Source organism: Bacillus rossius, chromosome 17 (genome assembly GCF_032445375.1).
Source record: "Bacillus rossius redtenbacheri isolate Brsri chromosome 17, Brsri_v3, whole genome shotgun sequence".
Taxonomy (NCBI): domain Eukaryota; kingdom Metazoa; phylum Arthropoda; class Insecta; order Phasmatodea; family Bacillidae; genus Bacillus; species Bacillus rossius.
In genome coordinates, this window is record NC_086344.1 from 9,445,574 (window position 1) to 9,472,043 (window position 26,470).

Here is a 26,470-nt window from a genome sequence, read left to right on the forward strand (position 1 = left end):
GCCGGCAATATTGTGACTTGTAGAAAACTCCCCGAAAATGTAAAACAGCTTGTGTTTCTCCACAAAAATTTAACTTAGCTGATAACAGATTTATTATTTGAATGTAAATTATCAATAAATTGAAAAAGAAAAAAAATGCTCTCAAATTTTTTAATTATAAATAAATTGTATCACTAAATAAATATGTATATGTTATGTTGTAATGTGATGTGACAAATTATGTTTTTATGAGATTCCAATTATCTCAAACTTATTATTCGTATTTGAGAATAATAGGTACTCGTATTTGAGTCAAATTCAAACTAAAAAAAACTGATATTTGCACAGGCCTCGTGACATAGCATACTCCTGCCCTATGTTAATAATATGTTAACTAATTTGCATAGTATTTTTTCCTTCATAATTTATACTCATGTTTCTTTTATCATGCATAGGCAGTTCAAGTATTTTGTTTGAGCTTTAATAGTGATTATTATTAATTTTGATTAGATTTTACATAAAGCTGAATGTAATAATTTTTTATTAGTACCCTTTCACTCTAATTTGTTTGGCCAGTTAAAGTTAATATGTCTATTAATTACGTTTCTAAAATTACAAAGCACACTATGGGCAATAAGACTGAAGTTCTAGAACATTCTATAAGATTGGAAAAGAGAGGAAAACAGGCGCGACACTGTCGCCAGCTAGTTATTTTTCACCCCTCAAGTTAGTGCGTTGTTGGGAAAACCCAGCACGTGGGAACATGACTGCGCAGCAATAGACTGGAACTTTCGCTGGCCGCTGCCTCTCCAGCCAATCAGGGCGAGCCATGTGGTAGTGTGATTTTCCCTTCCAGATTTTTATGGAATAAAATTTGTAAGCACAATTTCCCTGTATGGTCAGGTACAGAATACTGTGTTGTGATTGGTCAGTTGGCCCACGGGGTGGCCTCCCTTTGTTTCTAGCTTTGTAAAGGAAGGTAACTGCGTGGTGTCACTTGATCGTCGCTACGACCAGCCGTGTCGTCGGCAGCTCACCAAAAAAAATGAATTAAATTTACGAATAACTAACTTCACACCTACTAGTTGGGGCCAGGCCAAAATGTAACTTTTTCTTTATTAATTTTTTTAAACTTTTAATTTAAAATTTGATTACAGGCGTCACCCTCCTGTGATATTTTCTGTGGGTTTATTGGTACCTACCTTTGTTCTACATTAAAATAAAGGGACTTGAATTTTTTTATTTTCGTTAATTGAGCGACATGCTACAGAGAATAGGTGATACCTGGAACTGTTATGTAAGTTATGATTATTATTTTTTTTGTTGAGGAATAATAATAAAAGATTTTCTTGAATGCTTTCATTTTTAATACAACTACATAATAAACTTTTATCCTAATTTATCTTCGATATTGGCAACTAGACGAACTTGAAAAACCAAACTTCTAAATCATTGTATATAAACGTAAACTTTTTTCAAGTCATTAAAGTGTATTGTTACTGTTCTGGGTTGTATTGCCGGGCCAACCTGGGATGTAACAGCTTATTACGTTATTAGTTGTTACATAACATAAAGCATTTTTTACTACAAAAAAATTGTGGTTTTATATATATATATATATATATTTAATGCCATATTTAGACTATAATTAAGCTTCCTCTTCGGTCACATGAATTACTGTGTAACTTACCTTAAACTCATTAGTATGTAATTAAAAATCCACGTAAGAATCAACATCAGCATCAGAATAGATGAAATATCTGTATTTTGGCATTTCTAATTTCAAATCTTTTTTTAAATTAAAAATTTATACAAAATGTTTGCTCAGAAAGAGTTTACAAATATTATCTTTGCTGGTACCAGCAAGCCTGAGCAGTTGTACAGGGAACAGAAATAAGGTAGCACACATGTTGGTTCACAGAGAATAATAAAATCAGTTTGCTTTTCCTTAGCATCGTAAATATCTTACTTATTTTTAGGATGATGTACCTGTTTTTAGGATGAAAGTTATTTTGCTTCTGTATTGCTCATTAATTGATGCAGATTTTTTTGTACTGAAGTGCTGCAAATCTCTTCCACAAAATGAAAATTTCTTTAGGTTAAATATTTTATGCAAATTAATTATGAAACCTGAACTTTCAGTGTAAGTCTGATTATATTAACTGGTTGATTATCTGGTGGAAGTACGAGGGGCGGGGGGGGGGGGGGGGGGCAAAAATAACCAACCAGAATCGTAATGTTGTGCATCATGTACTTGTAGCACCATCTTCCGTCGCTAGGAGCTGTTGTAGAACCTCTCCTAAGTCACTTCACAAGAAAACCATGAGTGTGGTTTCTCTGCCAGTTTTGTGTGAGTCTTTAGTGCACTTGTGACACGGAAAAATGGTTGATTCTCATGAAAAATGTGCAGGTGTGAAGTTTCATCTGCGCTCTTGCCACGTATAAAGCAACTCCATTTTTTTGCGTCACGAGTACACTACAAAACACACACAGATAAATAACTAACAGAAAAACCACACTGATCGCTTGCTTGTGACGCCACTTGGGGCAGACGGACTCAAGAGAGGTCCTGCAACAGTCGCTAGCGACGGAAGCTGGTGCTACAAGTACATGATGCACAACATTACGATTCCAGTTATTTTTGGATCTCCTCTGCATTTTTTTACATCTACATTCTATACTAACTAAGCAATGCAAATGCCAAATAAAACGTTGTTTAGCTGTATATCATTAAAAAATTTTAAACTGTGCATATAGTGAATTTTTTTAAAATATAACTGTCTGCAAAATGAAAATATCTTTATTTTTTCAATCATAAGATTTTTTTTTCCCTTGCAGACTGAGTACATAAACAGACTGGATTACAAGTGGAAAAGACAGCTCTCGGAAGAACAAGACGAAGGAGCAATCACTCACATGGTCAACAAGATGTTGCTGGAAAACATCCTGCCTATCCATGTTGGTAAGCTATACGTACAGTTGGGTTGAAAAGAGCCATGCGGTGTGTGAGCGTTGACTGAATATGGGCGCCACCACATGGTTTAAGGACACGTGGGCCCGGCTATCACCTCTCAGGGTCTTGACGTAGCCCCAACTACTCGAATCTGGCCTAACCGCCCGCTCTTAGCGGCGGGCACGCTCCTTAACTCACAAGAATACACCAATGTTGGCTCTAGGCGTCAACACATGCCGGAGGACGGGACGGAATCACACGTGGTCGCTGCGTCCTGTCATGGTGGCAGGAAGCAGTTTAATTACCGTTTGGCCATTTATATTTACGTGACGAAACAGATAACACAAGAGAACCTCTCGAGCACTGAATAATAAATTACAGTTACTTATTACAGAATACTAACATTGACTTGTATTGGCAATTATTAAGTTCAAAACATAAAATACCCGCCTTGGGGGGGAGTTCTGAAAGTGTTTGCGCATTAAGCTGCTCCATCCTTACTTAAGCTGAAATAAAACAAAACACTCAGGGAATAAAAAATAAGTAAAATTAAAATTACAAACTATTTTAATTAAAATATTATTTGAGGGGTGCATGGCACAGATTTCAATCGCCTCTTGCAGGGCAGACCAAAATGCACGCACGCGCGCTTACACTCGGCGAGCGGTTTGAAACAGGGTAATGGTGGGAGGGGAGGGGCCGGGCACAGACCTGGTCGACGTCAAATTATATTTATTAATTTATTTATCAACAACGATGTTTGGAAAATAAAAATTTCTTCAAGTGTTAAGATCTTGATTTTGTCAGCTCTGTTCATACCAAATGCAAATTCATTTTAATAGGATAGTCTTTGGACTATGAAAAAAAAATTTGTATGGTACGCCTAATGTTGACTAATATAAATGCTTTTCTTCACGTTTTAACTTTTGCATTTTTGAAAAACATTTAAGCCTGAGAAAAAAATTAATATTATTAAAAATTTAAGGAACATAATTTCCAAACATAAGGCTAACGTAAATTTTTTGGGTTATATTTGTACAAAATTAATTTATAACATTAGGTTTTTCATGTTTCAAATAAAAATGTATTATTTTCATTACAATGTACCTTAAAAAGTCCACACAGTTAGAGCTTAATAATAGTTATGTACCGATATTTACGATTTTCTGGATTTAAGATATAATTTATTCCAACTAGGGGTGTGCGAATACTCGAAATTGCAAATCAAATATTTGATTAAATTCACATTCAAAACCAAATTAGGTATTTGAAAATTTCAAATATTCTAAAGTTTTCGAATGTATTAAATTAATTACTTTTGTTTGACAAAACGTGTGATACAATAATATGTCGAACCTCGACAAATCATTTTCCGAGAGACATTGGAAGAAAAAAACTGTAAGCGGTTTACTTACATCAAATTTTAGGTTAGGTAAATGGGCATACTGAGAACAGTTAAAGCCAATGTAGCATGAAAATTATCATAAATGCTTCCGATTTTACTGCAAACTTTATGTGATGTGTAGCATAATTAATTTATTATATCCAGTTGTCCTTAGCACAATTTTCGGGTGAGCCATGTTTGTGCCATATAAAAGTGTAAAACTATTTAAAACAATGCCAGCGCATCAGCTTTCACCTTTAAAAACTAATGCACACATACTCTTTGGTCACCATTCTATTAATTTTACTAATACAAATCTAGAAAAATTTTTAACGATAGCGGCCATCATGGCTACAGCAAAAAAGAGAACTTGTCCGTTTGTGTTGATGGCCAGCAGAGCGGCCCATGGCCAGAGAATTGTGTTGCTAAAATTGCTCCAGCGCAATCGCTTTTTAAACTACTGAAAATGTTAATTAAATAATTAGATAAAATTAAAAAGACAAGATAAACAAAATTCATTACAAATTATTTTGCCTTGACACGTTTGATTCGAAAAGACTCTGAGAACGGAATATTCACCATGCTTACGAGCAGTTTTAATAAACAACTCTTCGATATATCGATTGGTAATCGCTTGACTATTTATTGCGGAGAATAAAACTGATATATTGAAGATCTGTTTACTTTCATAAACCTTTTTTGCCGTTTTTAATTTTTAGAAGAAGAAGTGAAGTTCAGAACGTTGTTTTTCTGCTTCTGGGAACATTGTCACTTCCAAGAGGCAATTCCTGGATCCAGAACATGTAAAGGAATTGGTCTTTTTGCACATTCTACGTAATGTTGATGGCAAGGTGTAGGCTTGGCTTTTGATGAAGACATTTCGATATCACTGATTGTGTTTTATTACTAAACCATTAGAAGAGACATAAAAATTTACATTTTACTTGAGTAATAAAAATGTATATGAAGCTAAAAAACATTACTCTTTTAAACAACAATTTATAATATGCCAAATTTTTACTGTAATTATTCAGATTTATACCTAGAACTTTATTAGAAAATATTTGCAAATTATTTGCTATTTGCAAATATCTGCAATTATTTGATTCACATTTGATTTGCATTGAAAAAGTCACATTCGCACAGCCCTAATTCCAACAAAAACTTAAAAAAACAGAAACCCATGAAAGTATTACAATAATTTCATCCATTCAGGTGACACTCATATTTTCTATTAACTTGTTTATAGCTTCATAGGCAACTTTCACTCAAATTTTTCTGTAATTTAAGGCATTATTTGAATGTTGAGTTTTGTGTTCGTTATTTAGTCAAATGCATATTTTGACACATTTTATGCAGTAAAATACATTTTTTCTCAGCTACCAAACATTCTATTACAAATAATTTTATTAATGTACTGACTTATTACTTAAAAATATTGAATTTTTGGAGACTTGCTCTGTGATTATTTACAAAATGTATTGGTAATTGAATCGGTATTGGTTTTTATCCTTGTACTCTTCATTACTTGAGAATAATAGTACTTTATACTATACTGTACTATACTATACTATACTATACTATACTATACTGTTGAAAATAGGTACAGTCTAACCTCATTAATACGAATCCGCTTAGTACAAAATTCCTGTTTATGCAAAGTACTTTCACAGACCTAGAAAATGAAGTAAGCTCACCTATGTTATTCAGTATTTTCAATACGAAATACTGAGGCGTGCTCTCCTCAGCTGAATATTATTTCATATTATTTTATAGTGGTTAGCTACTGTAGTTTTTATCTGTTTTGTTTGGCCTAGCAGCTAGCGAGTGTCGCAGACTTTGAGTGGTTTGCGGAATTTTGGTCACCCCTGTTTTTGCTACGTGTGTACTGGGCTGTTGTGTTTCCCGCAAGCGACGCTTGGCATGCGGCAGTTGACTGTGGCCTGACAGGCAGTACACAAGGGGATAGCGGAGTATAAAGCGAGTCAGCCAAGCGATAACATTGGCGAATGGCGTGTTTGCAAGACTGTGTGTGACGAGACATCGTGATCGAGGCCGGGCCATCGTCGATTCCGTCATGAGACAGCACCCAGGGACGGCGCTGCGACTTCAAGAAATTTTTAATGCAAGTCCGTCCCATCGCGCCCCTCTTGCCCCAATAAGAGCATTAACTGTGAATAACTGTGTGGAGTAACTTTGGCGACCAGGGTAGCAGGCTGTGTAGGGCCAAAGTTTGAGTAGCATTCGAAAGTGGGCGAAATATTGTAAGATTTTGCGATTGCTGCCGAACTTTTAAATTGGTTTGATATAATATATTTGGTGTGCTATGCCAAGCCAGTCAGTTTGTTTGAAGCCATTCCGTTAGTTTGAGCGCCGTCATACAATTACGTTTTCGTCGTATGCACTGTCCCCGAGATTTGACTGGCTGTGAGATACTGCGCTTATCAAATGTACATGTTCATAGAAGTTTATGTTTTTGGGCAAGTTACTGCTGGCAGGATATTCGAGGATTTGTTGGTGGTCAGTTAGTTTGTGTGGTGGCCCACGAAGCCGTTGAACAGCACAGTAAATTGTGCGAATAATGGAACCAACTGGTATTTTACACCACAATAAAAACTTGGGTGGCTCAGTGTACACTCATGGAAGCACCGCATTTACCGCCTGCTACGTGCCTGTTTAACTGTCTGTGTCGTCGCGGACTTAATTTTATCAAAGTAATTTTGTGAACTGCTATCTGCCTAGACTTAAGTAGACAATTTATTTTGTAAGTGAGATATTTTTTTTCTAAGAATGAATAAGTTAGTTTTACTTAAGGTATTTTCTTTATTATGTCGGCTACAGCTTAATTTTTTTTTGTTTTTGTACCAAATCAAATAGGTATATTGGCATTTACAGTATTAAGGTTGTCAGCAGCAGCAATAAATCGTCGTATACTTATTTGGATGCACGCAGTATATTTGAATGTTATTTAGGTAACCTATCCCTGCAAACTTCTTTAGTTTTGTTTTCTTTGAGGTCTGCTATTGTGTTTATGCTAACCACAAATGCACTGCACTTAGCTAGGCCCAGAGTCTTTGTTAGGTTGGAGTTATTGGAAGATGAGTATACTCCTAGCTGGGTGGTGTGTTTGCAGTGCCTTCCCCAAAGAGGGGGGAGGGGTTACAATACGGTTAATATTAAATACAAAGTTGTTTTGATCCCTCGAGTTACTGTTTACATGTTGAGGGCGTACCGGTGTTGAGGTTGGAATATCGGTGGAAATTAATGGGCGCTACCACGTGAGTGGGCACGTGGACCCGGCTGGAAAACTCTTAACTCAGGGCGTTACGTGGCCCGTGTGCGGCGAGATATTAGCCCTCCTGATGTTTTACGCACCACCTGTCCCTAACCAAGCCCGCTCTCAGCGTCGGGCACGCTCCTAATTATCACAGTGGGCTCTCAGGGCGTCCCACACGCCGCTGAACAGGTTAAGGACCCACGTGGCCCCCCGAACACAGAAACACGAGACTCAGTTAATTGGTTTTTATTTACTCACTGTACACGTTCTAACATGATCCTCCGTTGGTACAGCTATAAAATGCCCAGGGCACTAATTGAATTAGGTGAGGAGGCGAACCATGCACGTGGTCGCCTCAAGTCGCAGACACGTCCGCCCTTGGCTGGCTGGAGAAAGAGACTGGGCTGAGCTCATGGCACAGAGTAAATAAGTGAACCAGAGACGAAATAGAGGTGCGGTCTCTTTGATCTTGGCGAACTCGACAGTAGACAGTCGAAAAGTTGGCCGCAATGTTTGTGGCGTGTGCGCTGCTCATAAACACATGTTGGATGCTACGTTTTCCTGAAGTATGGATCATTATTCCGTAAAATTTCTACTTGACACATAATTATATTCAATTTGCCATTAAGGTTTAATGCGTGGACCATACGTAACGAATGCATTCAGTTACGATTCATGTGTAGATTGGCTAGTGGTGAAGTATTATGAGACGGTGATTTTTTGTTGTGTTAGAGCGTGTTTAATTAAGTGACGAGCCTATTTGTCCGTGTGTGACGGCGTGTTTGCATAGGCAACTTACGAAATATTTTATTTGCGTGAAATCAGAGGTTATACAGCACAAAATCCATGACCATATCTGCATACAAGAAAAAAAATAGTGGGAAGACTATATCAAATTTGTTGCTTTTGATCCTCCAGAAATATTAAAATATAAAAAAAAAATAATACACAAATGACGTGCACACTATAGGTAATTCCTTTCTTTTGGTACGTACCTAAGTGAGTAAAGCATGGAAAGTATTAGGCCTAGTTCTAGGACAGTAGGTAGTCAACCTGTTGCAATAAATTCAAATTATATAGTAAATATCAGGAATAGCTTCTCGTGCAAAAGTCTTGAAAAAAAAAATCCCTGTTTTTACTAAAGAACTAACTTAATCTCATTTGGGTGAAAGTTCCGTATTGCGTATCCAAGTTAACCCTGTGGTCCTGATGGTACGATTCTGGTAGCACGGTCTTGTACAGCTGACCATGTGGTACATGATGCTTTTTTTTTTAGCAGTGGGAGAGACACGTAGCGCTGAGGCGTAGCGCGAAACCTGATGTAATTTATCTTACAAATAATTTATTTTTTATATCAGCTTTCGCGCTGTAAAATGCGTTGGCGCTACGCTCATCCCCACTGCTAAAAAAAAGCATCATGTACCACAGGTTCAGTTGTACAGGATCATGCCATCAGGATCAAAGGTATATCTGGATACACCTGGATACGCAATACTGTAAAGTGTTTGCACTCCCGGGCTAAGGGTTTTTTGATGTGTTATGTTTTTACCTGGAAGGTATTTTTATTTGTGTTGAGAATTTAGATTGAGAAGGTTGGTATGGCCAGATGTGTTTTTTTTTATTTGTTTTGTTTTGGAAAACAAAGGAGGGATATTACAATGGTGGAGGAGAGTGATGATGAAGCTTAATATGTTTGTGTTCCGTGGTGAATAAGAATAAAAAAAAGAACTCCACCAACCCAAGGCTTGACTTGAAGATCCCGAAGCATTACAATACGGAACATTTACCCTCATTTGTTAAGTATGATAAGGTTAGATTACATTGGGATAAGGTTTATTAGGTTAAAATTATGTTTGGTTAGGTTTACCTTAGGTTAGGTAACAACTCATTATGTTTCAATGTTATGAAATCATTACTCAACACTATACATCTCGGCCACATAACATCACGGATAAGAAAATGTACACTAGCTCATATCCGGGCCAGATCTGCCCAACCTTAACACAGTCATGTAATAAGAACAAGAAAAGAAAGTGCCAACTATCCGTGATTTCTCTAAATTATAATAAACCAAGGGAAACATGTGCTACAAAGCCATTTACACTCGCTTTGAACACCTAAAACACACAAATCCAGTCACCGTGAAACTAATATGTTATAGTTAAAAACTGATTCAATTAAGAGACTTACCTGCAGCCTAAGACGATTAGGCCTACCTCCTAAACGATATGACAGGTGAAGGTTCCCATTAAAACTTGGCAATTATAGTGGTCCTGATTCATCTACAAATTAAGTTACTAGCAGCTAATGTAAATTAACTTAGGTCATTGACAACATGCATAACATATTGACGTCAAAATTGTAAGATTTCACTACAGAAATTTTAATTATTTTATTGCAAGTTACCTATTTTTATTTTTATATTGCTCATCCTTTTGTTTCTTCTAACTATTAAATTTGACAAAATTTGTTTATGCATTCATGTGTATTGTGTGTAATGTAATGGCATGAGTTTCAGATATTCAGTAAAATATATAAACACCCACACTACTCCCTGTACTCTCTAGCCTATAGGGAGCCTACACTAAGTTCAGTACATTACAGCATCTCTAGAGGAACAATGAAGACATATATGGTGTTATTTCCTATTTCATTACAATTACAAATTTTTAATCATGACACAAAGGCAATACTTAATTGCAACAGACCCGAGTTCATGACATTCCATCTTCCTTTTCACATGTCTTCTTGTAGAAGAAATACGCGGAGGAGGATTTGGTATGTTGAAGAGGGTGGGGACAGCATGACTATGTCTTCTGTTCTTCAAATCGTTCAAAAACATTCTCTCTTCGAAGTGGTCGCTACATATTCTGCAGTTCTTGTACAGATATGCTGAACTTTTATCATCAAGGTCGGCACGCCTACATGCAACAACCCATTTCCTGCACCTAGTAAAATTAAACCAAACAGTTACAGTTCCATATTTGCTTTATGAAACTAAATACAAAAAAAAATCTACAAAGACTACAGGCAGACATTTCATAAACATATTGAATAACAACACGATTCAACCAAATGCTCATTATTTCATTTATTAGCCACACAAGAATACTCTAATCAAAAAATTAATTCCTTTTAGAAATGTGATGAACAACTGTAAATTAATTTGTCGAAGTTATTTTTATAGCGGTAGGTAGTTAATTATTTTAATATTAGGCTTATGTTTGTCTAGTATGTAAGATGAGCATTAGGGCCTACTGTTTGGGATCATTCAAAAGGTAGTCCAAAACTTGTTCCTTGGTGATTTTGAAAATCCCTCGTGTTGTAACTAACACTATGAGGTTGGAACTTTAGACATCCGCCTAATATTACTCAAATTTTTTATTATTGCCCTTTTTTTGCATTGGTAAAATAAAATATGCTAGCGTAATTGCTAGGTAAACAAATTTTTATTATTATATGGCAAATGGGTTTCAATTACGTTTGGTTAGGTTTAACTCAGGTTAGGTAACCGAACTGATTACGTTTCATGTTAATGAAATCATTACTCAACACTATGTACCCACATGAAAAAAGTACATATATAAATGAAAATTTTAGCCAATCACTTATGTTTTAAAGCACTCTGATGGTTTTACTCGAACACTTATAGGTCTATAAGCAGCTATTTTATTTTAACACGCTAGAACAATTTTAATCGCGATTATTCCTAGATTCGTTTACTGCATAAGTTAACAAACCCACATTACACTCTAAAATATTACTGATAATTAAGATAACAAATGGAAGGAAAGTAACAGCCACATTTTGCAAGTTGTGGAATCAACATTGCAGAACTTATAGGTACTAGGTTGACACGTTATTTTTACTTACAGTATTTCATCTCTAGGAAATCTGAAGAAGCTTCTTTTTTCAGGTTGACCACTGTTGTTTGAACAGTTTGGTGCCGAGCACCAAGTGGCTCCAAAACGTTTACGAACCTCATTCATTTTCATAAAACTGATCTCTGCAGCATCCCAAAGTTTAAAACGCTATACCAACGCCAGAATTATACTTGCCACAAAAATGGCGGCTAGCCTATGATGTGTCAACACGGCGAGTTCGGGTGTGCACAGCCATAGAAAACAGAGGGAGATATAGAATGGCCACTCTCTGTATGGCTGCTGATACACAGTTAGCAGCGCCGGGTGGCCGACTGCAGAACTAGACACGGCGGGCGGGAATTTTGAATCCTTAGTAGTGTAAGAGTGACTCAAGTCACATTATATTTCATAATTTCTATTCAGTTAAATTTTAGATATTATATGTGCATTACTTTAAATATTTAAGAATAAATGAAAATATATTTATATTAGGGATGGGATTTTCGAATCTTGGATTCGTCGAATATACCGAATCCTATGGATTCGAGGATTCGTAGGATCCGAGGTGGGATTCGAGGTGGGATTCGAGGTGGGTTTTTAAGAGTTTTAGGTAGTAATTGATAATTGTAGTGCTGGGCGAAGTTTGAAAATTTCGAACCGAACCGAACCCTTACGTTCGGTTCGGTTCGAAACCTCTTAAAATATATTCGAAAAACCGAACGATCGTTTAAAAAAAATACGTTTTTCTAATTTTCTAACCCCCATTTGAGACCATTCACAAAACAGCTCAACAAAATTCTATTACTTGTAATATTCCGACTTTTATCGCATAATCGTCGCCTCAACAGTTTCAAGCGCAGACAAAATAAAAATAAAATTATTAATCGTCGCATAACTCGCATAGCATTTTTTCATATGGGCGCGCTTTGTTTTTTGATTACTTTAGAGAATTTTGTATGCATTTGTCGTACTACGTAATATAAACTATCGTACAAATGCCAAAGGTATTGTATATTATACCTTTAACTATAGTGCGTATACGAGAAGTGTTGTAAAATCACCAAACATTGCGTACCCCATACGTTAAACTAAAGCGCATGTACGAGAACTCTCGTATTTCGGCAAAACTAACGTGATCAAGTTAACACAAGACAAATGCGGTAGGAAATGATTACGTAAATTACGTATTTTAAATTACTGGGATGTATTTATTTTCTTTGGCCTTTTTGGTTATAACAGTCAGGTAATGAAAATATTAATTTAATCTTGTGTATTAAAAGTACTGGTCCAGTAAATGTTACAGTACGGTACTAAGTTGACTAGCGTAGTCGCGGCAGCCATCATTATTTCTCGTGTTTTCTTTTTTCCGACGCAAATTTCTATAACCACACTTTTTACGTTACGTTTACAATATTATTGTTCTTGAGGTGATTTGCGATGAGCAGGCTAACGTCGTTTAAGTTTTCCAAATGGAGAAAAGATAATGACGACCCGGATGACCCAGAACCACCCCAAAAAAAACCGTCTAAAGTTTCTTCTAACGAGCAGCATTCTTCTAAGAAAACAGCAACTGCAGACAGCGGGTTTTGTAATGTAGATAGGTAACTTAATTCACATTCGCCTTTTTTTGATGTCCTATTAAAAATGTTAGGTTATGTCTACCACAAAAATATGTAGATAGGTAACTTAATTCACATTCGTCTTTTTTTTATGTCCTATTAAAAAGTTTTACTTATTAAAAATGTTTAGGTTACCTATGTCTACCACAAAAATATGTTATGTGGCCTTATGCTGAATGTTCGTCATCTTTATAATATTTTTTTTAAATGAAGGTTAGTGTACACTTAAAAAGGAATATAGTCTTTTTGAAATTTAGATGTAACTTCTTCACGAATTAAAAGTTGGTATATATATAAGCTAAGCTATATAATGTTTTAATTTTACATATGGCTGGAGAATCTTTCTTTCTCACCACTCAGTTAAAGACCAAAATGCTGGTCATCTGTTCATTTTAATTGAAAACAATTATTTCTGTATGAGGTTCAGTTCGGCTCGGTTCGAAACCAGAGAACTGAGGTTCGTCCAGCTCTAGAAAATTGTAGGTATACCTAAACTATATTATAAAGGTAACGGGAATGGCACAAACATAAGATAAACTACGCTGCATTTTGTCAATTAGCATAACTACTCTATCATTTCCAACTTTCAATAATATAACATTGCAGAAAAAAAAATGTAACTTTTTTTAAATGGTGTCTGTTATACAAACGTATTTTATTGAAAACATAGGAAGGATTAATTTAACAGAGAATTAGACAGATGCAAACTTACGTGTGTGGTTTTTGAGGTTATTTCTCTCTATTTTATATCAGGTGTATACACTATGCACTTATTTTATAATTTTATAAATACACATGTGATTTTTTTTAATACATAGGCCTATGTAATTTTTTAAAATAAATGTGTGATTTTTTTTAATAACATGTGGTGAAGTTTAGTGTGGGACTGGGATTCGAGATTCGATGACAAACACTGAGGATTCGAACAAGGATTCGGATTCGACCAAAATGTGGATTCGTCCCATCCCTAATTTATATACTACAGCATATATGTATGTAAAGATGTAAAAATACATATTTGTGAAAAGTGCCAGGAAAGTAGACTAAGAATTGTCATGGCATTATTAAAGCATTGAGATATATCAGGAGCCATGGCACCAGGGGGCTGTTGTATTTGCTGCTACACATTCTTAATTTGTTTTGAGAATAAGGATTTGCATTTAAATAATGGGAGTAAATAAATTTGATTTTAACAATATACATCACAATTTAATATATTTATTTTCATTACACACACAAATATTTAACATATACAAATGTACAGTAACAGATTACCCATCATAAATTATCAATTTTGAAACAATCATTACAAAAAACTTAAAATATGTTCAGTAAATAATAACCTCTCCAATAATATTACATATTACACTACTACCCTAAATACATGCATCATAGACAAAAGCAAGCCCTCTGTTTTCAAGGCAAAAATAATCTCACAATGTCAAAAAATCATAAATTAAGATGTTACAAAAATGTATCTGAATCACTGGTTGGAAGCAAATAAACTTGTACTAAATGCATCTAAAACAAATTGTACAAATTTTAGGAACAGACATTATCTAGTAGAGGAAAAGTTTGAATTAAATTTTAACAGTAATATCATAACTAAAACATCAAAAGTTAAATTCCTTGGTGTGAACTTAGATGAACAGCTAAAGTATAAAGACCATATTAACTCTACAGGCTTTGTGTATCCTGCTATGTATTAAGACGACTGGCAGAAGTACTAGTTAGTATTGAAACATTAAAAACTGTCTACTACGGTCACTTCCACTCTATAATGACATATAACATATAAATATGGGAAACTCAGTGGGAATTGAAACAATTCTAAAATTACAAAAAAGAAATATTAGTATAATGACACATAACAAAATGTCAGCTCACTGTAAACAAAAATTCAGAAAACTTAAAATATTAACAATCATAAACAAATATACTATACTAAGAATACTCTTATTCATACATAAGGAGAAACACTATTTTCAAAAAAATATAGATATTCATTTACATAACACAAGAAACTCCAAAACATTAAGGATAACAGTTCATAATAAAGTCAGTTTGAAAAGAGCACAAATTACATAGGCATAAAAATTTACAATTTATTGCCACAAAATGTCACAAATATAAAAAATTTATCTATATTCAAAAGAACAATCAAACAAGTTCTGTTAGAACATCCTTCCTACTCTCTGATAGAATTCTTTGATCTAATAACAGATAAGAAAACAAAACTGGTAAATCTTACTTAAATCCATCACATAACGAGGAGAAAAATATTGTTTTTGTATTCTAACACTTTGCTCTGAGCATTAGACTTGAGTTTATACCATTTCTTATGTACCCATGTTTTTTTTTCTTTTTTTTCTCTTTTCTCTCTTCTTACTTTTGAAATGTAAAAGTACCCTGTAATGTTTGGTGGTAATTGTGCTTGTACAGTATGAATGTATAAATGTATATATTTGTATTAATTGACTTGTTCTACATCCCGGAGTCCTAACTCCATATGGGATCTACAGAACAAAAACTGAATTAATGAATAAATAAATAAAGAGATTACACCAGCAATAATCGAGAACACATTGGCCTGATTTCAAATTGAAGATGGATTTACAAAAGGAGTCCATCATGTTACAAAAAATTGATTAATTTTAAACATGTTTTTAATAACTTACCAAAATAATATATTTTGAGGTAAAAAAAAATTAATGATACATAAAATTTATAAACCATAGTAAAAGGAGGGGTTTCCAAATAATTTTAATTACCTTAGAAAAATTATTATGCACTTCTTCTAAGTAATCGGAAATAAAAACATTGGTGATAGGAACTATAAACATTATGCGTTCCGTGATCAGAACCAGCGCGTACAATGGTCATTTTGAAAATTAAGTCGATGCCTGGTAGTTTTGCAGTGATTTCGAAAATAATTTATTCAAAATAAACTAATATGTGTATAACAATATCGCTACAATGTTTTGACAATAACATGTCAACATTTGAATCTTAATTTTTTTGTTGCAATAAACCCAACAGATTTATTGATTCTTTCGTACAAAAATAACCCAAAATGGAGCTTAATTTTTTTGCCGACAAACGGCACATTATTTAAAAAATAATTTCATTAACTGTGCATATTATGACTTTACACAGTCTCAAATTTGTTTCAAAGCATTCGGTTAAAAACTATTGAAGTTCTTTGTACCAACCTGAAAATACGAAACCGAATATGACCCTAATAAAAAGAACCCTGCACCCGTCATCAATTGTACATATTACAATGCAAAGAGGAAGGTTCAAACTTTCGTCCTGTACATACATTACCTCGTTGCGACTATTTAATTGATTTCTAGAATTTTTTTGGAAAACCACCCTTAAGCAATCAGATTCCCCCCCCCCCCCCTCCTTTTTTTCACCTTACATGGCAACTTGATGGGGGATTTCAACAATTTACGACTTTGAATTCTAAATTATCTTTCAACAACATAACAAATTAATTTTATAGTTGAACATATCAAAAGGTCACTGTGAAGTACAGGTCAGAGAATTCTGGCTTACAGAAATTTACTACAGACAAGTGTGTAAGACAAGAGAGGACATTCAATAACTTCTGAATGCCAAACTATTCACAGCAATTGTTGTGAATAACGTTAACAAAATATGAACAGAAATCACAATGTTGTACTACAGAATCGACACACAAACATCAGAAAGCACTATTTAATTTTAAAAATATGAATAAAATAATCCTTAATTAATTAAGGACCATTGGGTGCCATAGAAAGGATTATAACTTGACCAAAGTTACTTATGTTTATACTTCACATACCTTTTGTATGCCAGCTGCTTTACAGTATCTCCAAAGAAGTTTGCATTAAGCTGGGAGTGATGCACATTCTTTCCAGCTAATATTCTATTAACATTTTTACACCAAGTGTGTATCATCATTTTGACTGCTAAAAAAACCAAACGTTTTTTGGTATCATGTTCCTTACAAGAAAGGAAACTTAAATCCACCAACTTCTGAACTTCAACAGTTAGATGTTTCAGCACACCACTATGATGAGCCACTACAGGTAAATTACTAACAACTATGTGAGCAATTTGATTGAAGGCCATGCTGAACTGGGTGTTTGGGTAGCACAATGCTTTGGGAGAATATGCCCTTGCAGCTATCATGAAATCATCCTTTCTTCCCCCTGTTGATGACAACTCAGCATAGCATGTTTTGCAACCTTTACAACTGTTCATGATTTGTCTCACTAGATAACCACTTATGTATACCTTTACTGCTGCAGCTATTTCATTCTTCTTCACACGTGGTTGATCATCTGCCATTTCAAATCTTGTAGTACCTGCATGATCCTGAAGCTTGTGAGTCAATACACTGACTGCAGCACTTTCAGTCTGTGAATCGTTTTGTAAAAAACCAACCTCGAGCTCACCAGTAACAAAGCAACGCAGAGTATCTAGTGCTCCAGTTGAAGTATCTTCTTTGCAGTTAGAACCTAATGAATTTGGTGACATAAAATTGTTTAAGAGGAGTGACTTGAATGAACTGATGAATGAGGAACACGTTGGATTGACATTACGGCAACCATGACTTCTGACACAACCAAAAAAGTTTTCTAATGGATCTTGGTTCAAGCTCCTGACACTTAAAAACTCAAAACCACACTTGCTCAGTTTCTGCCAAAGATATTTAAGGGAGCGAAGAGTGAAAATCCAATTTTTTACAGAAGGTGTAACTGACACCTTTCCCTTGTTATCGTAACACTTGATAGATCTTAGAACATTAATAGCATCATTCCAGAAATCCACATGAGGTGAATTCGATGTGACAGCACAACGAAGATACTTTCCTTTTTTGGGTTTCACCACAGCACCATTCACACTATCAAAAAGTTTGTCCATGAAAAGTAAAAAGTCTGCTGTATCTGCAGCTTCTACAGCCAAATCAGGAACATATTTTCCATCTTTGGCCAACATTCTCATTGCTGCAGATACCCGCTGACTAAATACCTGAGCACAATAGCTTACCTTCATTTTCTTTATTTTTTCTGGAATTACATGTTGATCTGTCAGCTTGGGGCACATTTTTACATCATCATCACCGGCATCAAGTTGATAAAACTGTATTATGTGTTTCCAAGAAGCTTTCTGAATGTCAGTTTTCCATATAAAAGTGATGTCTTTTGTCAATAAATTGTTGTGCATTCCTTTCAGTAAATGGCAAACATCATATAGTGGCATGACTTCCTCATCATCCACCAAGAAGCCCACATATGTGTTTTCACTGTTATTTCTTAGGCAGTACTCATTAGTCTCTTTCAATAAGGTGTTGATTGCTGCCTGATTACTGGACCCCTGATCACACACAGTGGCTGCAACCTTCAGTCCACATAGCCGAACACTTCTAATTACCTCTTTGATTATTTTGCAAAGTGGAGCTGTTTTAGTTGTGCTGTCACAAAAGAAAAATGCCACAGGCTGCTTCCACTTTTTTCTTAATCCACGGACCATAAAAACAAGAACATGGTCAGCAAATTTTGTACATCTGTCGTCAACACCCAAATCCTCGAACCCATGAATGACATCTGATGAAAGATTGTACTGAAGGCCTGGTTCGACTGCCATTTCATCAAACACCAAGCAACAGTGCCTATCTAATTCTGACAGTTTGGAAACAGATTTTTCCAAGTGTTCCATCACTCTCTTGTTGATGCCAGTATTGAATGGAATTCCAGACAGCAACTTCATGATGGTCTTCCTTGAAGGCAAAGAAAAAATTCTTGACAACAGTCTATATGCCTTACCGCTGTGTTTGTACAAAGAAAGAGCTAATATTTTTTCATCAAGTGAGAATCTTCTCCCCCTAGGTTTCAGTCTTTGAGTTATAACTTGCGACAATATAAACTGATAGGTAACATCATCAACATGAGCTGCCAATTCCTGAAAACACTGTACGTTACACATTTCTTCAGCCATTTTAAGTCTTTTTCGAAATGAACAAGCCTTTTTCGATAAAATTCTGGATTCCCTTTTAAATTTAGCTGCCAATTTATACATATACGTAGCTTTTGGGGTTAGCTGATCCTGACGTGTTACACTGACAGCTTTCAACAGACTTGTTCCTCTATTTCTTCTAACACCTGAAAAAAAAAATCAGTATACCATTATCTTAACATTTAATGCTACATTTACACCATATCTGCAATTTAAAAACTTATCCAGCCCCAATTAGCAGCCTTTCCCAAATAATCATAATATAAACAGTACCATTATCCGGAAAGTTTGTTAAATTAAAGCATTTTATATCTTACGTATATGTTTACATGAAATTTGTATGGAGCCATGACGATCAAGCAGTAACAGGTTTGTGTTCCACCAAGACTGAATATTCACATATATATATATATATATATATATATATATATATATATATATATATATATATATATATATATATATCTGTGTGTGTGTGTGTGTGTGTGTGTGTGTGTGTGTGTGTGTGTGTGTGAATATTCAGTAGTAGTAATTGTTTCATTAATTCTTTCAGTAAGCACAAACCATATTCCCGGATTCATTGGAAAAACTTACAAAGCCCAGAAAACATACCTAATTTTAGTAAACACTACTGTTCTGAATGCAGTAAAAACTTAGCCCCATACACTGCAGTCAACTTTTCTGTAATATATGTAGAATTGGTTTAACCACACACAAGCTCCTCGTAGGGTTAGCTAAAACTTCAGTAATGATAATTAATATTTGTAAAACGTTTGTCATTTATTATTAAACAATATATCTGTAAGCACCAACTGTGTAGTAAGAAATATGGCTTACAAAATGCTATCCTTTTGTTAAAATACTGTACTGCCTTGCTCAGCAGTTCAGTAAAACATATCATTAAGATAGCAAAACTGGGAAATGGAAAGCAGGTTGTGTAAATAAGTATACTTACTGGTCAAAATAATTAGGAAATGTTTAAAAAAAAAAAACTTAAACTGCAGCTAATAACACATAGTGCCTGAATGTGTTACATATTATACAAAGGGTAAATATGTAGTTTAGCTGTATTTGCAAAAAGAAATGTTAATAATCCGAAAATACTTTTATTACGTATATGCTCTTTCACTTCCTCTTTTCATTAAACCCGGCGGAGATAAGAAATTCCAAATACTTTAGGAGATATCAAATTTTTTAATTCTCATCACAATACCTGTGCATTCATGCAGGATTGACAATTGTTTCTTGTTTACGAGTATGAATTGTTTTTTTTTGGAGACGTAGGTGAATGACTACATCATTTTCTACTAATGGCAAAAGAGTTGTACCCGTCTCTAACTTAGGTGAGTTTTTAACGTTTCAAATTTTAATTTTTTATTTAGCAAGTAATAAGTAAAAAAAAATTACGTGAGTTCCTACTGTTCCTTTGTCTCGGTTTGTTTGGTCAGGTCAGTTACATTATAAATTCGGTAAATATGTAGTTGGGCGGTATTTGCGAAAAAAAATGTTAAAAATCCGAAAATACTTTTATTCTATGCTCTTCAACTTCCTCTTTTCATTAAAAGCGGCGGAGATAAGAAATTCCAAATACTTTAGGAGATATCGAATTTTTTAATTTCATCACAATTATACCAGTGCATTCATGTGGCATTCCGCATTGTTTCTTGTTTACCAGTATCTATTTCTTTATTGGATAATGATGTCACGTGATTGATCCCAGAATTCAAATTAACCAATACGTGATTATTTAGTTCAATTATTGTTTTTAAACGGTGTTTAATTACCGCCTCCAACTTAGGCGAGTTTTTAACATTTCTAATTTTAAAGTCTTATTTTTTATTGTTGCGCAAGTAATAAGTAACAAAAAAAATTTACGTGAGTTGTTACTGTTCATCCTTTGTCCCGGTTTGTTAGGTCAGGTCAGTTACATTATAAATACTTTAAAACTAAAGAACCACTGCAAATAATTTCATATTATTTTTAATGTACGCTTAGTTTCAAAGTATTTATAATGTATCTGACCTGACATAATCGACCATTTTCATTAATTAGGCATTCACAACACACTGCAAAATAAAAAAATGGTGGCGGTCGAATGATAAACACAGGTCTTGTATGCAAAATAAGAACGGCGATATCTCCTAAAGTATTTGGAATTTCTTATCTCCGCCGCTTTTAATGAAAAGAGGAAGTTGAAGAGCATCTAATAAAGGTATTTTCGGACTTTTAACATTTTTTTTCGCAAATACCGCTCAACTACATATTTACCTTATGATAAATTAAATGTATGTACGGTAATTTAAAACAAAGCAGTTACCTGTCTCAAATGGACTGTGGGGTGGTGCACATGGTGTGGTATCATTTGGTGAGCCTGACTGCACAGGTTGCTTCAGCAGACTTCCATTGAGTTGTATGGGGTTCTCAGTACTTCCGCCATCAATTACAATGTCGGTTTCACTTCCCACTTCTTGCTGAACAAGTGAAGGGAACTCAAAAGCATTCTCTTCCAACGGTTGTTCACTATAACCTGGAAAAAAGTTGAAACTTTCACTTTTCTGCTGTGAAACTAGCATAGAAAACAGGCCTAACAGCTCTTAGTATACTAAATAAATGTATGTACGATACATGTATTCATATATGTACTCAGGGTTCCCGCTATATATATACTAATACACACACATAAATATATAGGACATAGGACAGTAATTGTGCAGATTAAATACTTTTGGGAATTACCTTTTCTCCCCCCAAAATAAAATATATTTTACTTTTTACGTTAGCAAGAGATGGAAAACCGTGAAAACCGTGAAAACAAAGGTGCACAAAGTAAGATTAAAAAGGGTATATAATAGTCACAAGTGGACCAATCCAGAAAGTTTTCAGCACCATAACCTAAATTATTGATTGGTAATTTAAAAAAAAAAATCAAAAACTATTAGTATATAAACTTTTTGTATTTATACTTCAAGACACTTTTGATGTAAATTATGACAGTTAATACTTAGCTTACCTGGTAAATTAAGTGTTGGAACAGAATAATGTTTCAACCTCTTCGAGCCAGGTACTACGCATATAGGCAAAAAGTGTCTGCCGCATACATAATACGTCTTGTACACGTCTAACGGGTGCTTATTTTCCAGTTTTTCGTTCTGAATTCTGGCGATCCACGTGTTGTACACATCTTCTTCGTAAATTGGAAAGTGATGCCGTGTAGACGTTGTATCACTACAATTTGGCACACAGCACTTAACAACACGACCCATTATTCTCTTACATGCAATAACGCCAATAACACCACAAACGACTTATATTCAAACTATTAATGCAACTATAACATTTCAAATAACCTGAATAAACTCCATTATCATCGTGAAAAAACATAAACAAATTACGTCACCGGAAATTCGCCCCGATACTAGCGCTTAGGTGTCTGCCTGCAAAATTACAACGCTGTTTCAGCAATCTTATATACAGTGCCCACCCCATGTGCACAGCTGATTTCGCCTCTGGTTCTTATCTCCTCTGTGCTCATGGCTTGCGGGTGGTAACATGGCGCCCTTCGCGCCGAACACAATTACCGTTACAACTTAGCTGTGGCGTGCCCCGGGTTACTATTGAAAAATACATAAATCCTTTTACAAAAATTAGTACATTACATCCATGCCCAGACCGTCTGTAATAATTACTTCTATGAATAAAAATGGTTTAAATGAAGTTGCATGCTAGTTCCTCCGTCGCCCGCTAGGGAGCGTCCTTGTTCGTGCTTGCACTTATTAAATAACAAAACAACATGAATTAGTTAAATAAAGACACTCACATGCATAGCCGTCGTGACACTGTTTTGGGGCAAAAAGAAAAGGATTACAATATTTATTAATATATATTAGGGGTGCGGCGCACTGCATCTAAGCGCCCTCTTGCCGGGCTAGCAACACACGCACACACGCACGCACAAGCGGGAGGTTTGAACAGATGGTGGTGTTTGGGCGGTGAAATATCGGGCTCAAAAGGGGCCGCAGGCCCGGACGACGTCAATTGCCCCCTCCGAAAGTAGGCAGATATGACAGCGCCGTTTGACAGATGTTGGGGGGCGTTGCCGGCAATGTTTACATCGCGCACTCCCACGTGGCAATGTTGATGTTTAGGTCTGTGCGGGCAGGTGGCAATGTTGATGTGGCGGGCGGACAATGTTGACATGAAGACGGGCAGGCAAAGTTTACATGATGGAAGGGCGAGCAATGTTTACACGATGGCGGGCGAGCAATATTTACACGATGAAGGACAATATACACGGGCAGAATGGGCGCTGGCTGACTAACCTTGTGGGTGGAGACCCACCAGTTGTCCCGAGCCCCGAATCTGCGGCTGCGGCGGCTGCTGCGGCTGCTGCGTGTGGCGATACGGCGGTGGCCAGGGCGCCGGCCGGCAGGGCACTTGACCGGTGTTCCGGTACTGCGGCGATCGGCGTCGGAATCGGGCGTCGTTGCGTCTCGGTCGTTCCTGGCGTCGCGTCAGGTGGGCATGTAGGCAGCGTCAGCGTCGGCGTCGCGCGCGTCTGTCTCACTCGGGCAGGTACAACCGGCTGTGCTTCGAAGCCAGGCGGGCACAGAGGAGCGAACCCAGGTGGCGGGTCAGCGCTCAGGCGTCTCGGCGTCATGGCCCTGGACATCGTGTCGCAAAGCGTCCCGTTTGCGACTGCGCACTCTGGTGGCGGTGACGAAGGCATGATGACGTCGAAGCCAGGTGGTGGCGACAAGGTGACACGAAGCGTCGGCGTCGAGTCTGGTGGCGTCCGTGGCGAGTCGTGTGGCGGAGACGATGCGGGTTTCGCCGGAAATGACCTTGATGGCGTCGGGACGGCGGTTCGGTGCGGTGGCGAGGTCTTTCCGGCGTCGGGAGGTGTCTCCGACACGAGGCGGGTGCTGGACGGCGTCGCAGACTGCGGCGGGACGGTCGTCGTCGTGCGTCGCTCAGTTAGCTTCGGCGAGTCAAGCGTCATCACAGTCGGGATGAGTGGCGTTAGGTCGGCGAAACGAGGTCTTGCTGGCGATGATGCGTTTGGACCAGTGTCGGGAGACGTCAGGTCGACGAGAGGTGCCGAGGTTGGCGGCTCCAGGACAGGAGGTGGCGGGAGCGGAATTGTCGGCGTCGGGATGACGGGCGTCGGCGTCAGGACGACGGGCGTCTTTGTCAGGGCGGTAGGCGTCGGTAACGTAACATGTGACGGTGCGGGTGACGTCAGGACGTACCTTCGTGGTGCTGGTGTCGGCGTCGTGCGTGAGGAGTCGGCTTGGTGCTGCGGTGACGTTCCGGCAACGGGCGGCGTCCTTGACATGTGGTGCGTTGGCGAGTCGAGCAGCGTCTTTTCCGGCGTGGCTGGCGTTGGCGTGAGCGGCGTCGGCGTGGTTGGCGTCGGCGTGAGCGGCGTCGGCGTTTCGGGAAGCGTCGAGGCGTGTCGTGGAGAATTTTCCGGCGTCTCTGCCTCGTACTGCACCTGAGTGGCTAGGTAGGCGGTACATCGTGCGCACGTGAAGGTAAAAAACTTGCGCAGTACAGTCCTTTCACGCTCGCCGATACAGCCAAAATGCCACAGGCCGGCACATTCCTGGCAGCGGTATCCCTCGCTACTATCTCCGGGACACGAACAAGCTCCGCACTTCGTCACGCCGTGTATGCGGTACTCCGTACAGTAGCCACACTCATACCCGGCATACCATGCAAGTCCCAACTCGGGCAGGGGAAGTAACACCCGATACACTCGTCTGCGTACATATTTACCCACGTGGTACTCTTTACACGAACAGTCCTCACGTCCACGTTCTCACGAACTACTCACGAATATCTCCGTCCACATCAGTACTGCGGTAACTTACTGCGCTCGGAGTGTGTTGTTTTCGCGAGGAATGCAGCCACCTGGCTGCTCGCTGCGAATTCTTGGAAGCGCGCGCGCTCGGCTGGTCACGTGCAGGGGCGGATACAGGATTGACTTCTGGGGAGGGGGGGGGGGCACTGGGAGTCTGTATTCCCCCCCCCCTCCCAAAAAAAAAAACCGGCGATGGGTGAAGCTCCAACAGAATTTTCTTTTAATGTTAACGGGTAGCCATATAAATACCATTTACAGTTTTATAAAACTTATATGTTTAATAAAATGATAAGGACATCAATAAATTATACAAGAGTAGTTTAATTCTTACATAAACATAGTAATTTAATCTAGTCTTAGGGATATTTTTCTTTTATGTTTTCTGGCAAACACCTCAAGAACTTCCTCAGCTGTCTTCAAAGATACAAGATCTTGGTGTATGTGTAGTAGTGCTAGTCCGTTTAACCTCTCTTCAGTCATTCTGGCTCTTAGGTAAGTTTTCAGTCGTCTTAGTGTTGAAAATGAACGTTCTGCTGTACTGGATGTGACTGGGAGTGTGCAGATGATCTGAAAAAGTATTCTTAGATTTGGCAAATCTGTTGCCAGTTTGTATGCTTGAGCAGGATGTTTTGGCATATCATCGGGCTTAGATAACCACATTTGTTTCCAAATATTCAGCTCTCCCTTCACAGCAGAAAAACAAGGTAAATCATCCCGGTAAAGCTGAACTCCACGCAGAACAGAATCTTCGAAGTCCTCTCCAAAGTCTGGTGACATAAGTTTGTTTAGTTCGGAAATTCGCGTCATTTGTGATTTTGGAAATCTGGAAGAGAGTTCGCAGATTAGATAATCTAAGAATGGTACGTAAATACTGATTCGAAAATACTCTTCATCAGACTCTGCCTCAACATTTGATCGGTTTCTTTGCAATTGCACTACCCTTGGCTTTTTAATCCTAGTCCCTAGATCATGAGCTAGCTCTTCACATTTTTCGAAGATAGTTTTAAACTTTTTGTTGCTGTGATGTCGATGCTCTTGGATGCTTGATATTGTGTCATTGACTAGTTGCATTGCTCTGAATACGTCCATGTACTCAGCCTGTAACTTTCGAGACAGGGGTAAAGTGATCCCTAAAATATCGCCTAAAACAACAACAGAGATGATAAACTCCGATGATAGTATGCAATGTATCAATGCAAATGCATTGCTCCCTTGAGATGATTTTTGGGCTATTTCTTGTAGTACTGATGGTAAGACAGGGAGAGCCTCTAGAAAGGTAAGTACAGCATCATGCCGTTCAATCCATCTTGTTTCACACATTTCCTTGAGAGTATGTTTCCCTTTCTTCAGCCTGTCTCCCATTTCTTGGTCTAATGCATGAATTCTCCCAGCGGATTCACGAAAAAAGTTTGCTACTGAAGAAATCACCCCTACAGCATTCCTTATGCTGGGCACAGTACAAGCTCTACTTACAGCCAAATTAAGTCTGTGATTAGCACAGAGAGTGTTGAGGGCCAGCGGCT

At 37.3% G+C, this 26,470-nt stretch overlaps 1 protein-coding gene across 4 annotated transcripts in view; it reads left to right on the plus strand.

The window, feature by feature from the left end:
• The window catches only part of LOC134541023 (adenylate cyclase type 2-like), a 469,698-nt gene that overhangs the window by 394,271 nt on the left and 48,957 nt on the right, over window positions 1-26,470 (plus strand). For all 4 annotated transcript variants that reach the window (XM_063384159.1, XM_063384162.1, XM_063384160.1 and 1 more), the window contains one exon: window positions 2,818-2,941. In XM_063384159.1, the coding sequence (XP_063240229.1) occupies window positions 2,818-2,941 (124 nt within the window). The remainder of the gene's footprint in view (window positions 1-2,817; window positions 2,942-26,470) is intronic.